At 38.1% G+C, this 13,735-nt stretch overlaps 6 protein-coding genes across 6 annotated transcripts; 3 read left to right on the forward strand and 3 right to left on the reverse strand.

The window, feature by feature from the left end:
* Positions 1-80: 80 nt before the first annotated feature.
* Positions 81-2,355, forward strand: Bathy14g03280 (probable ATP-dependent RNA helicase DDX41; the record flags this gene model as incomplete). The annotated part of the gene is made up of 10 exons (XM_007509175.1): positions 81-326; positions 378-456; positions 639-718; positions 773-848; positions 902-960; positions 1,031-1,159; positions 1,204-1,367; positions 1,428-1,848; positions 1,903-2,035; positions 2,087-2,355. The coding sequence occupies 10 exons, from the start codon at positions 81-83 to the stop codon at positions 2,353-2,355; spliced, it is 1,656 nt and encodes a 551-aa protein (XP_007509237.1).
* A 364-nt stretch (positions 2,356-2,719) lies between these two features.
* On the reverse strand, positions 2,720-3,363 carry Bathy14g03290 (unnamed protein product; the record flags this gene model as incomplete). The annotated part of the gene is made up of 2 exons (XM_007509173.1): positions 2,720-3,028; positions 3,073-3,363. The coding sequence occupies 2 exons, from the start codon at positions 3,361-3,363 to the stop codon at positions 2,720-2,722; spliced, it is 600 nt and encodes a 199-aa protein (XP_007509235.1).
* A 523-nt stretch (positions 3,364-3,886) lies between these two features.
* On the reverse strand, positions 3,887-4,661 carry Bathy14g03300 (predicted protein; the record flags this gene model as incomplete). Its single annotated transcript, XM_007509298.1, has 4 exons — positions 3,887-4,153; positions 4,213-4,278; positions 4,330-4,542; positions 4,614-4,661. 4 exons carry the CDS (start codon positions 4,659-4,661, stop codon positions 3,887-3,889), a joined length of 594 nt encoding a protein of 197 aa, XP_007509360.1.
* Positions 4,662-5,185: 524 nt separating this feature from the next.
* On the forward strand, positions 5,186-7,164 carry Bathy14g03310 (predicted protein; the record flags this gene model as incomplete). Its single annotated transcript, XM_007508994.1, has 11 exons — positions 5,186-5,314; positions 5,360-5,539; positions 5,588-5,882; positions 5,932-5,993; positions 6,186-6,386; positions 6,437-6,547; positions 6,597-6,677; positions 6,746-6,808; positions 6,858-6,941; positions 6,997-7,063; positions 7,121-7,164. The coding sequence occupies 11 exons, from the start codon at positions 5,186-5,188 to the stop codon at positions 7,162-7,164; spliced, it is 1,317 nt and encodes a 438-aa protein (XP_007509056.1).
* Positions 7,165-7,215: 51 nt separating this feature from the next.
* Positions 7,216-9,108, reverse strand: Bathy14g03320 (acetyl-CoA synthetase; the record flags this gene model as incomplete). Its single annotated transcript, XM_007508955.1, has 1 exon — positions 7,216-9,108. One exon carries the CDS (start codon positions 9,106-9,108, stop codon positions 7,216-7,218), a length of 1,893 nt encoding a protein of 630 aa, XP_007509017.1.
* Positions 9,109-10,106: 998 nt separating this feature from the next.
* Positions 10,107-13,556, forward strand: RPB2 (RNA Polymerase subunit 2; the record flags this gene model as incomplete). Its single annotated transcript, XM_007509291.1, has 1 exon — positions 10,107-13,556. One exon carries the CDS (start codon positions 10,107-10,109, stop codon positions 13,554-13,556), a length of 3,450 nt encoding a protein of 1,149 aa, XP_007509353.1.
* Between the last annotated feature and the right edge of the window lie 179 nt (positions 13,557-13,735).

Consider the following 13,735-nt stretch of genomic DNA (forward strand, 5'->3'; position numbering starts at 1 on the left):
TGTCTATAAACATACATTTGAGATGATTACCATCTTGGAGGACATCTAACATACAATAGACGGGAAAGTGTTTTAGATCAATGAAATCTACTGTATTTGAAAATGCGGAGACTCCAGACTATATTCCGGTAAAGCGCCGTAGAAATTTTCCTTACCCCTCATCAACAAGGGACAACAATGTAGAAAGGGATAATTCATTTACTTCATACAAGGAAATAGGATCATCGCTCCTTCTCAAATCGCTGGAGGGAAGTAGAAAATCACAAACCAGCACTAATTCTCAGAAAATAGCTGAAACTGAGGCCACCTTGTTAAAAGCTGTGTTGGTAATTTATTTGAAATGTTTTATAAACCAAGCCTCTTAATTTATTCACCAGACAAAGAAAGGCTTACGCTCTGCCACTGAACTGGCCAGTGGTTTAAAGTATGAAAGCTCCATGCAAACCGGTTGGACAGGTCAGGACAAAAACAATCTTCCATTATACTTGAGTTGAACTTTCAATTCTCCTTACATTTTTTTCTAGACTCTTCTTCTTTTGAGGAAAAAAAATGCCACGGAATTCGGAGCAAACTATGTATGAGTGTAGAGGGTAAGTATTGTTGTCGTTAACTAATTCGTTTCATAAACAAAATTGTAGGCAATTTGGTTCCCATGCCATCTTGTTCTTTCTTAACCATGGGTTTACCCAATAAAATTCTACATACACTTCGACAAAAGGTAAATAATGGAATTTTTGCATCATGAGAATATATGGATTTTTTTTATTCATAGGGCATTATGAAACCTACAGCAATACAGATGCAGGGCATACCACTTATTTTAAGTGGACGTGATATGATTGGGATAGGTAATTAACTTAAATTTAATTTTCTGAGGGCATAAGGTTCAATTTTTGCTCAGCTTCAACTGGCTCTGGGAAAACACTGGCCTTTGTTCTTCCTATTTTGACCTCCGTTATGGTAAAGATTTCAATATTCTAATCTAATGATTGACTCAGTTACATTATTTTTCCTTGAAATTGAAATGTAGATCGAACAACTACGAATGCCGCTTGTACGTGGAGAGGGCCCTCTGAGCTTAATAATTTGCCCGTCGCGGGAGCTTGCGCGCCAGACACACGAAGTTTTACTGTTGTACTCTCAAAAGAGGCCGAAAGAAGTACTTTTTGAATAGCAACATATGAAATTATCTAAATATTTCAGCAGAAAAAAAGCGAATCAATATCCGTTATTTTATGTATAGGGGGTTTAAATGTTCAGGAGGTCATGAGGGAACCAGGTTTTGAAGGAGTTCATGTGCTCACTGCAACTCCTGGTCGTTTGAGAGATATGTTATCGAGAAGGGATTTAAATCTAGATATCTGCAGGTATTAACACATAATTCAGCGTAACTTTTTATATTCAAGAATTATCATGTTCTTCTATAGGCTTATTTGCCTAGATGAAGCTGATAGGATGGTAGATTTGGGTTTCGAAGATGAAATTCAAGAAATTTTTAGCTACTTCAAGACGCAACGTCAAACAATTCTGTTTAGTGCAACCATGCCTTTCAAGATTAAAAAATTTGCGGAATCTAATCTGGTTAATCCGGTAACAATCAATATTGGCAGAGCAGGGGCTGCGAACTTAGATGTAATTCAAGACGTAGAGTGTGTAGAAGATGGGGAAAAACTCACACACATTCTGAAAAGCTTGACAAAATCTGCTCCACCGGTTATTATATTTTGTGAAAATAAACGGGATGTAGATAAAGTTCATGAGTATCTGTTACTCAAAGGTATTGACGCGGTCTCAATACATGGTGGAAAAGATCAAAGTGAAAGGAATAAAAGCATAGAGCAGTTCAAGGTTTGAAATTTTATATTTAGATGTATTATATCATGACTTCTATTTGATTTTCAGCATTTTCTTAAAGATGTTCTTGTTGCCACTGATGTAATTTCGAAAGGCCTTGACTTCCCCGCAATAAATCATGTCATCAACTTCGACATGCCAGCTGAAATTGAAAATTACGTTCATCGAATTGGTCGGACGGGTAAGAAAATATGAGTATCTCAAAATGTCAGGAATAATTTGTTTGTTGTAGGGCGTGGCGGTAAAACTGGCACTGCAACAACACTGATCACTCCTAATCAGTCCGAAGTGGTGTTGAAAGACTTGCAACATTTACTGGTTGAAGCTAAACAAAAGGTGCCAGAATTTCTCAGTTTTGCGACGGAAAAACTTCTAGAAGAAGACAAAGAACTCGTAGCACTAACAGGAGTGCGTGGATGTGCATACTGTGGAGGTCTCGGTCATCGAATAGGTAATACACATGTGTTTGACCCTACATTCCTATTTACAATTTTGAAATAGGTGCTTGTCCAAAACTGGACAGTCTCAATGCAAAAGTTGCTTTTAAAAAAAACTCTTCATTCGGGAGTTCGGAATGTTTTGGAGGAGAACTCTGATTATGATTTTAATATTCACATCGTCTGGTAAAAGTATTGACTGAAATCCGAAATCCTATTTTTTTTACCTAAAATATGAAAGCTTGTGTCATAATTTTCCCTCTTTTCTGCGATAGAATTAATATGACTATCTAGAAGCCCTCGAATTATTTTTATCAAGTTCAATCAAACTGCCGAAATATAATGTAACTGCCTTCAGTTTACCTTTTACAAAATTGAAGTCAATCTGGACAAATAAATCAGCAGAAGAAAAATCGAAGAAAGTGTAGTTATGTCATTACCTCCCAAGGTATTCGTATTCGGTTCTGAATTAGTCCGAGGTCCGTATTTTTAGGGAGAAAATATATGACATTTGGTGTGATTTCCAGTGCTTTTTCCAATATTTCAAACCCATTCAACTTTCCTACATACATATTTTCGAGCTTAAAACTTTCGTTTTCAGTGTAGTAGTTGGGGCCGCCCCATGGTGGCGATAGAAAAATCAAATCTGGTTTTAAAACAGGACACAGTGCCAGGAAATCAGCACATACAAAATCCACCTTATTCCCTAGGAAGTACTTATCTGTGTTGAATTTCACCTGAATAGAGTTCAGTACAATTCGATATTAAGACAAGTTCAAACCATCTTTACACGAGAAATGTTAATTTCACAGGAAATGACGTGAGCTCCAGCAGAAGCAAATTCAGCACTATTACTGCCTGAGCCTGAAAAGGCGTCAACGACTAGTAACGGTATTTCCTGAGTTTGGAGATTCTGAAGAATGCATCTCCTTGCCTGAAGAACAGCAATGGCATTTGGCGTGACTGAATACCATGACTCATAATCCAAGCGTATCCCCTCTCTCCAACTCGTGAACAAGTTATAACGCTGAATCCAGTATTTTTGATGTGGTACTTCCGTAAAATCACTCATTCCCTCTTATTAAACTAAAGATATATTTCTTTAAGTTCCTTGCATATTCCACCAGGGTCTAATACTATTTTGCTTTCAAAGTATTACGGTGTCTGGCTGTCATCCTGTTTGCATTTATTTTCTATTCATCACTGAGAACCGCACTATGACGTACAGAAAAAAGAATTTATTGAGAAGTTCGTGAACGGATTTCGCGGAGGTGCATTAAAACATAAATTTGTTGAATGTCTTCATGAGTTTATTTCTTTTATGTATGTATACCAGTACCTAGGTACCAGGTATCATATGAATACCAGTTGTTTATAAAGTCCTCGTTTAGGTTAGGGTTTGGGTCAAAAGGGGTTGGAGCTTCAAGAAAAAGCATTTTGGAAGTGGTGGGTATGCCTCCTCAGTCACAAGGTCTACAGAAACATTTTATTTTATAGAAGTATTCTTCACGCTGTCGTCTATTTAAACGGAAAATTGAGAAAATAACTAAACTCTTGCGTGGTGTAACCCTCTTGTACTACTCTTTCACTATGAATCATTGCAAATCATGTTTCGAATTTTGCTGCAATCTGCCTTGTTTTCGAAGTTCTTGAATCAGCTTTTCCTGTGAAATTTGCCGAAGAGCATCTATATCCTCTTCATATTCAAGATAATGAAAATTTAATGATATACTTGATAGACGCGTTATTGCGTCTTTTACTTCAGTGCTGCTTTGAAATGGATGTAGCTCACTCCAAATCATCATTCTGTCGTATGCTCGCGCTGCTTCCCCTTCTTCATCAAAACATCCCAGTGAGGTTGGCTGTGAACAAGTTATTAAAAGAACAATTCATGTATATTAATTATTTGAACTCATTTCACCTTTCCTTGTCGACGAAATTGTGCCTCCCAGCGCTGCGTGGGGAAAGTTTGATGAACCCCTCGGTACTAGAACACCAAATTTGTCAAAAATCAAATAAAACTTAAATGAAAAAAAACCTTTGAAGTATAAGTTCTTCCCTTAGATGCGCCGCGTTGCTTTGATACCTTACAAGGAACTTGTGAATTTGCTCCAGCACCCCTGTTTTCGACCTTGAGTTGGTGTAAGTCCGAGCTTTCATCTATCATTGGATCAGATGGCCAAGATATAATCATATTAGAACCGTAATATCCATATAAAATCTTCCAATCGGAATGTGAATCTATGCTCTTCTTTTGAAGTTAGTATGGCCATAAATAAGATTTAAAAAAGCAACTTAAAGAGTTAAAGACTTAAAGTATACCTTCTTTGAAATAATTGAAGGTAGATTTGTAAAAGCTTCAGGACTCATCTCTGAACAAGGTGCAGACACCTCTTTCTTGCGAGTACAAGATCTTTTCTTGTCTTTCAGCGAAACTTCATTATCAAGTCAAGAAAATGACTCCTGAAAATGATACCTCAGACTCTATATTGTATTAACGTTCATAGCGTCGTTATACATCGCAGTGAAATTGAACGTACTGAAAATATGCTTTGCGTTTTTCAATAAATGTAACGCAGTGTTGCTTTTTTGAGAGGCTAACAGTAAAAAAACCTGAGAACCTGAGAGATTACCCTAAACTATAAACTTCTTAGGAAGTACAAAGAATGTAGGTGAAGAAAAATACTCTCTCGTGCCACGGTGCCAAAACCTGTATGTGACACATTTTTTAATTACACTTTTACACATGAAGACACAAACAATGATCCGCAACTACAATTTTTTTCTTGTTACGACAATCACAAATTGAGCCCTCACGGATACCGAAACCAAAACATGCACGTATCCAGTATTTTCTGGTCCGCTCGGCAACTATAACCATAGTCAAGTTGAAAATGAGGAATTTAAAGGATCTAAATTTGAAGCGGTGGAGACTGTTATCTTTTCATAATGGAATGAGTAACTATCAAGAATACTTGAGTAATCAAGGTCAGATAAGAATGAACTCCGCGAAATTTTTCAAGGTTCGTTACACGCAAGGAAAATGTTCTTCCAGATAACGATTTTAGAAGGCAAATGTGAAAGTATTCGCAGCTCCTGCTGAGATTTATATGGCCGTTCTTGAATCAAAGTTTCTCCCTTTCGACGAGCAGGTCATACAGGAGTATTCACAATTGAGTAGAAAATTGGATGAGAATAATACCATAGTAACGGTGAGATTTAAATACGATGTCCAGTCGATTTTTAAGGTATTTTAATGTATGTCTTATGAGCTGATATTTAACAATAAATCAAAGAAAAATTCTGGCCATTGTTTTCTACGTACGATTTATCCAAGGGAAGACGGTTCCTATCTGATATCGTTTCAGTTCAGTAAGACAAACATGGTTGAAATCTTTATTTCTTCAATATTCATCTTTTTGACTGATATTCTATGTGTTCAGGTTTACAGCTCAACCAGAGGTATCGAAGGCTTCCAACTTTTATATGAACTTTCTCCCTCCGTGATATACTGTAATGGTAAAATAAATGTTATTTCGGTGGTATCATGTTATATTGCGATTGATGGAACGGAAGCATATCAAATTCATGGTAATTCAAATTTTCGTAGTCTGTGTAAGTTACTGAGTTATATTTTCAGATGATCTCCCAATGAATTTTTTAGGAGTGCTTTCTTCTCGTCTCCAAAATTTTAATATGAAGGTGACTTTTGAGCCATTCTTTAGATATCATAAATAGTTGAAGTTAAAGTTTTCTATTTCTCACAAGATCGAGAAAGCTCGCTGGCAATATGGATTACATCGTATAATTACCGAAACTAAATCGGTAATAAATCAAAGCTCTGCGAAGGTAAGGTAAATGTACTAAATAATCACATAATGTATTTTTTTCCAGGGGACCTTACCTACTCATTTTTGGAGTGTCCCAAGTGCAAGCGATTTTTCCATTCGAGGTAGGAACTATCTACAAGATCGGAAAAAAATTCCTGCCAAAGAACCATTCGGAGAACTTATTGCCGTCGATTGGTTATTCGACGACCGAAAAATATCTGATGTCTGTTCACTTCCGCATGGCACATTCAAATCTTCTCTTGAGGTATATTCTTTATCAGTTTGACCTGTACGAGAATCTCACATTACTTTAAGAAATATTGCAATGCCAAATCTATCATATTTGCAATTAATCTTCAAGTTCCAGCTGGTCCTCGCCACTTTTCTCTTGTCTTTTATTATAAGATTGAAGCGGAAGTGATGGAGGTAACCCCAAATTAAAATGAAAGACTCAAAGATTTAAGCTATTTCTAAGGGAGCTATGATTCAAAATTTTGTCTCCTGTGACGATAAGTATCGGAACTCTCGATTCAAGCTCATTCCGAATGTTTCAACGGTAAGACTTTTTAGCAGATGATCTTTTATATTCTAAAAGTATTATTACTCACTGTTTACAATAATAAGGGCCCCTGGATTGTGCAGAGCTCAGTCGGACGTAAACCTCTCATAGTTGGAGGCGCACTGCGGGTAATTTAATAACTGAATAATTTTTTGAATTTTAACAATTTATCTTTAGGTGGAATATCACAAGGAAGCTCAATATTTTGAAGTAGATATCGATATAGGGAGCAGCGCTATTGCATGCAGTATCGTGAGATTTGTTTTAGGGTAAAGGTCATTTGGACTCACTCCATTCTCTAAATACTTTTTTGTAGTTATGTGCGTTTGCTTGTGGTAGATCTATGTTTTCTTATAGAAGCTCAGTCAGAAGAGGAATTACCGGTGAGTAGAACTCATCTTCTAATATCGTATTGATTGAATATTCTAAATTTAAAACAGGAAAAGTTACTTGGATCTGTAAGAATAATACACTTGGAACCTAACTCGGCGATTCGGTGCCCGAACTGAATATGATTGTGCCTTCTCTACATGCTTCAAACATCACGCAAACGTACAAGTTCCTCAACAACACCTTTATCTGCTAGCGTGGATATATCACCCAAAGAATCATCTTTGCACGCAATTTTGCGTAGAATCCTTCTAAGTATTTTACCGCTTCGAGTTTTAGGCAAGCTAGGTGCCCAATGTATTGTGTCAGGGGCTGCAAACGGACCTATCGTGCTTCGTACACATGCTATAAGTTCTTTTTTAAGCTCCATAGTATACTCAACACCATCAAGTATTGTAACATATGCGTAAATCCCCTGTCCCTTTATGGCGTGCTCGATTCCTACCACTGCAGCTTCCGTACATAGAGAATGTGAAACCAGGGCACTTTCAACCTCAGCAGAACCTATTCTGTGACCGGAAACATTAATGACATCATCAACACGTCCTGTAATCCAATAATAACCATCTTTATCTCTTCGCGCTCCGTCACCCGTGAAATAATAACCAGGGAAAGGCTTAAAATATGCAGTTTCGTAACGAGGATGGTCGCCATATATCGTTCGCATCATGGACGGCCACGGAGATTTGATACAAAGGAGTCCTTCGCATTCTCCTAAAAGTTCTTTTCCCTGCTCATTCAAAATTACAGGTTCGACACCAAAAAAAGGCAAAGCCGCAGAGCCCGGTTTTGAAGGAAAAGCTGCAGGTAATGGGGTAATAAGATGCCCTCCTGTTTCAGTTTGCCACCAGGTATCAACTATAGGACACTTACCGTTTCCAACAACTTTATGATACCATTTCCATGCTTCTGGATTTATCGGCTCTCCTACAGTCCCGAGTAAGCGAAGGCTCGATCGAGAGTACTTTTTAACGTAGTCATCACCTTCTCGTTGAAGAGATCGTATCAGGGTTGGTGCTGTATAGAAAACTTGAACCCCAAATTTATCCACTATTTCCCAACAACGCCCTGGGTCGGGATAATTCGGAACTCCTTCAAAAACTAGGGACGTTGCACCATTGAGAAGCGGACCGTATGTTACATATGTATGTCCGGTTATCCATCCGCAGTCAGCTGTACACCAAAATAAATCTCCAGGTTTTAAATCGAATACATATTTTGTGGTCGTAGCAGCATAAACCATATAGCCGCCCGTTGTATGGACTACACCCTTCGGTTTTCCAGTGGAGCCGGATGTGTACAGCATGAAAAGGGCATCTTCTGCGTCAACCCACTCAGTCTCACACGTCGAACTCATTTTCTCGACAGTTTCCTTCCACCAGAAATCCCGCTCTAGAATAAAATTTGACTCCGAAAATGGTACCGCTCGTTCATTTGCGACGCACAAACAATGCGTGATCCTACATCCGTCCCCACCTAATCCTATCGCACTATCGACAATAGATTTGAGATCAAGTAACTTGGTGCCTCGTAGAACTGCGTTGCACGTCAAAATAATTTTGGCTTCAGAATCAATTATGCGTTGTGCCAAAGACTCGGCAGAGAAACCAGCAAAGACAACTCCATGGACCGCTCCGATTCTCGCGCATGCGAGCATAGAAATTGGCAATTCTGGGATCATCGGCATATAAATAATGACGCGGTCACCTTTTTTAACTCCAATATTTCTGAGCCAGTTAGCAAGTTTGTTCACCTCGGAACAGACTTCTGAGTAGGACATCGTCTTATTCTCATCCAGCCCATTACCTTCCCAGACAAATGCAGCAGTATCACCTCGACCTTTGGAGATTTGTGCGTCCAAACAGTTCCAAGCTATGTTAGTTTGTGCCCCCGAAAAAAATGAGGTAGAAATTGGCCCTTTCGTTGTGTCGAAATTCCCTTGAACTATATTTGCAGGATCCCACTCCTTCTTCCAGTAAAATTCTGAAGCGATGGCAGACCAAAAGGCAGAAGGATCTGTAATTGATTCTTTATACATTCGATCATATTGATCGCGAGCTTGTACGAATGATTCTTTCTTATATTCCTAGGGTAATTTTGTTGAATGTGTGTAAGAAAAAAGTAAAACAAGAACAGAAGGAAAGAGTTTACCTCGCTTGGCCAGAGAAACTCGGCAGCATAATCCGTTTGCTTCGCGTCATTCATTTTTGAATAAATTATAAGCGTGCGGAGTGATGTTTATAATGTTTGTAGTTGAATCTTTTATAAAAACTCCAATCCACAAAGAGTCAAAGACTGTGAAAGATAATTGAAATATTTTTCTCGCACTCGTTGAAAAATGGGGTCGTAAAGTTAAATTGTCGGGTAAAAAACAGAATGGCCATATTTTTTTTGTTACAGGAAACTATCATAGGCACGTGGACAGCTGAGAGAGTAAGGGCAGGTGCAGTCTGAAAGGATAGGGGATACAAAAAAAAATATTGGCACGTCGACTATTGGAACACCACGCGGATAAACATATCAAACTATCTCAAATTCAGAAATTCCAAAGTGTCGATTTAATATATGCATAGTTTTTACCATGTGTAAGAATGTGAGAATGTGACTTACCAGCAGTACGTACAGTATGTATACTCAAATTGTTTCAGTACCTGTATGGTACATGTGACCATAAATATAACAAGACGTTCCAATCAGAAAAAAAAAACAAGAAAACAGTCCATAGAATCATCTGCCGTTTGTTCTCAGTCAGCAATTCATAGCCTTTCTTGAGTGGTACGCGAGAATTTTTTGCGCGCTCATCTCTACTTCTCTACTTGTCCCATCACTTACTTTTCCCGAACATCTTCTCACTCAGTGTGCGGATAGAATAGTATCATACAAAGAATATAAATTTTCTTTCCCGGTATCCAGCCGCCGCCGCTTCACGGGAAGTAAGTCTTTTGCAATCTTCAGTGCAAAACGATAACGACTTCCTTTACTTTGAAGTCATACTACTCCTCACAAGAATTATACGATAGCTAGATGGAAAGCAAAATGGAAAGCAAAATTACAACAGGTAAGAACCTCTTGTGGAAGTATATTTATAAACAACTAAATTTATTTTTAGGACTCAAACAGCTGGTCAGTGACCATGTTAACTCTTTCGATCAGTTCATAGATCAAGGGTTACGTGATATGTCGACAGAACTACAGCATGTAAAGATAAAGATGTCGGATGAAGAAAATGGAAAGGGTGCATATTTACAAGTATGGTTCGAAAATTTCTATTTAGAAAAGCCTGAGAAAGTCAGGAGGGATGCTAGTTTTCAAGGAAGCCTATTTGAGCCTAGAACATTTCCAGGTGAATGCAGAGAGACTGGGGAAACCTATTGTGGCAATCTCATGTCCACAGTTTGTCATAAGATAGTTGGATCTTGCCGTGATCATCCGGTACATAAGAACATAATTAAAATATGCAGCTTCCCTATTATGGTAGCTAGTCACGCCTGCCACTTGGAATCACTAGATAAAATTGGACTTATCAAACATGGAGAAGAAGATACTGAATCTGGTGGATACTTTATTGTAAACGGAATTGAGCGAATCATCCGACTTCTAATTCAGCAACGTAGGCATTATGTGTTAGGTCTAGTACGAAGTTCTTTTTTGCGAAGGGGGGCATTGTTCAGCAAATTTGCTACCTCTATTCGTTGTGTTGATAAGACAGAAATATCTAGTACTATAAGATTGCATTATATGAAAACTGGGAGTGCTAGATTAGGTCTCACTATAGAACGTCAGGAATTTTATATTCCTGTAGGAATAATTATTCGAGCCATCACGGACTCTTCTGAAAAAGAAATTTTCATGAATTCAGATTATAGATGTAACTCTGAGAATTGCCTCATAAATGATTGTATCATCAATTGCCTTCATGAGGCTACTGATGCAGACATTCTATCTAAAATGGATGCACTTCGTTACATTGGCAAATATTTTAGAAACCTCTTACGCGGACAAAAATTTGTAAGTGATGTTGAATTAGGAGAATTTTTTATTGCAAGATATATTTTCACTCACTTGAAGAGGCAGAGTGAAAAAGCAAATCTATTACTTTTTATGCTGCAGAAGTTAACGGCTTTAGTTCAAGGCCTATGTAAGCCCGATAATCCGGATACATTAGCCCATCAAGAAATCATGTTACCTGGTTCATTACTTCAGGGCTTACTCTATGAAAAGATGGAACATGTGCTTGAGCAAATCCGTCTGAAATTTCAAGCCCTCTTTGATGTGTCATACACTGATAAAGTGGAAGCTTTGGAACCAAATTCAATACAAAATTCAATACTGCAAGTTATCCAAAAATATGATATAGGACGACACTTTGAGTACTTTTTAGCCACAGGAAATTTGGTGAGCAAAAGTGGTCTTGGCTTGAGTCAATCAAGCGGCTTCACAATTGTCGCAGACAAGTTAAATTACTTGAGATTTTTGTCTCATTTTCGATCTGTTCATCGAGGAGCATACTTTACTGAACTTCGAACAACTACGATTCGCAAACTTTTGCCAGAGTCTTGGGGTTTTTTATGTCCAATACATACTCCAGATGGATCGCCATGCGGGCTTCTAAATCATTTGGCAGGTGAATGCAAAATTGTAGTAGCCAAAACAAGAGATACGGATTTTGATCTAGTTCGCAAGACTGTAAAGAAAAGTTTAGGGCTCAATTTCGAATTCACGAATGACTCGAATCGTGAGAATCTTGAAAGTCTTCTTCCTGTACTTCTCGATGGTTTACTTATCGGATCGTTACATGAGAGAGATGCAGCAAATGCTGTAAGGGTTCTTCGGCGGGCAAAAGTTGACAGTTCTTCTTACATTCCAAGAGATTTAGAAATAGCTCATGTTACTTTTCGAAAGGGAGGGGTTTATCCTGGAATCTATATATTCTCATCTTCTTCTCGACTTGTTCGCCCCGTATTGCAGACATCTGGAGGAAACGTGGAATTGATTGGTACCTTAGAGCAATCTTTCATGTCAATTAAAACACAGGATGGTGAAAATAGAGACTTTTGTAAGTCTTTTAAATACTCTCACGAAGAAATATACCCCGATTCTTTTCTCAGTGCTGTTGCAAGTTTAACTCCGTGGTCGGATTATAATCAGAGCCCAAGAAATATGTACCAATGTCAGATGGGGAAGCAAACAATGGGGGTTCCGATGCATTCTTTTCCATTCCGCTCGGATTCAAAGTTATATAGACTCCATACACCACAGCGACCAATTGCACTCACAAAAACTTATGATAAATACGGTATAGATAATTATCCTCTCGGAACAAATGCAGTAGTTGCAGTTCTATCTTATACGGGATATGATATGGAGGATGCTATGATAATGAACAAGTTTTCAATGGAACGTGGCTTAGCTCATGCTACGTTGTATAAGACAGAAGGCCTAACCTTGAAGGACAAAAATGATACTTTCACTGTTTCCGGTCCCTTAAATCAGACGAAGTTCGACGCTTCCCCATTGCCAGGAAGTATATTGCAGAAGGGAGATTCCTTCATATCAGTATCTAACAGAATTTCTGGGAAGTTAAAAAAGACCATGTTGAAGGGCGAGGATAAAGGCATAGTTGATCGAGTGAAGATTTCTGCTTCTCAAGAGCAAAGTTCATATGAGAAACTGGATGTTACTCTGCGCTTCAACCGGAATCCAATAATTGGTGATAAATTTAGCAGTAGACATGGGCAAAAAGGAGTTTTGAGTTATTTGTGGCCAGAAGAAGATCTCCCATTCATCGAAAGAAATGGTATAAAGCCAGACATCATAATAAATCCTCATGCATTTCCATCTCGTATGACAATTGGAATGCTCATGGAAAGCCTTGCGTCAAAAGAAGGTGCACTGTCGGGAAATTTTGTTGATGCTTCACCATTCAAGGCCCTTAAGGAAGAGCATTTAACAATTCCACTGAATAATCACTACGAAAGGCTGAAAGATATGGGTTATAAGTTCACTGGAACTGAAACTATGATAAATGGATTTACTGGATGCACTTTTGAAGTCGATATTTTCATAGGTCTTGTATATTACCAACGCCTTCGACACATGGTATCTGACAAATTTCAAGTGCGTTCGGAAGGTCCAAACAATCCATTGACAAAACAGCCTATCAAAGGTAGAAAAATGGGAGGTGGGATTCGATTTGGAGAAATGGAGAGGGACTCATTGTTGTCACATGGTGTTGCAAATTTGATTCAAGATCGATTACTCGCTAGTTCAGATAAGCACTCGTTTAAAATATGCTCTTCCTGTGGAAGTATGATATCACACTTACAAAAAGTAGCACTGCGTAACGAAGAATGCTCTAATGATATTTGCATAACATGTAGATCGACTTCAAATATTGTGAATGTGCATGTTCCGTATGTTTATAAATATCTGATATCAGAACTTGCAGCCATGAATATCAGATTATGTGCGGACTTAAATGATTAGAGAGGTAACTTCGGTATTGAATTATTGAATTACATAGGTATTGAATTATATATGCATTGGATAAAGATTGGAGTTAGTGCCCCCATCTTTTTCCTTAACTACTTCAGACTCATGTTACACATCGTTTGGGGACTTGGACGCACGATTTATTTTTTTACGAGGAGTGACCCAATTCGTAT

This window comes from Bathycoccus prasinos, assembly GCF_002220235.1.
Source record: "Bathycoccus prasinos genomic : Chromosome_14".
NCBI lineage: Eukaryota > Viridiplantae > Chlorophyta > Mamiellophyceae > Mamiellales > Bathycoccaceae > Bathycoccus > Bathycoccus prasinos.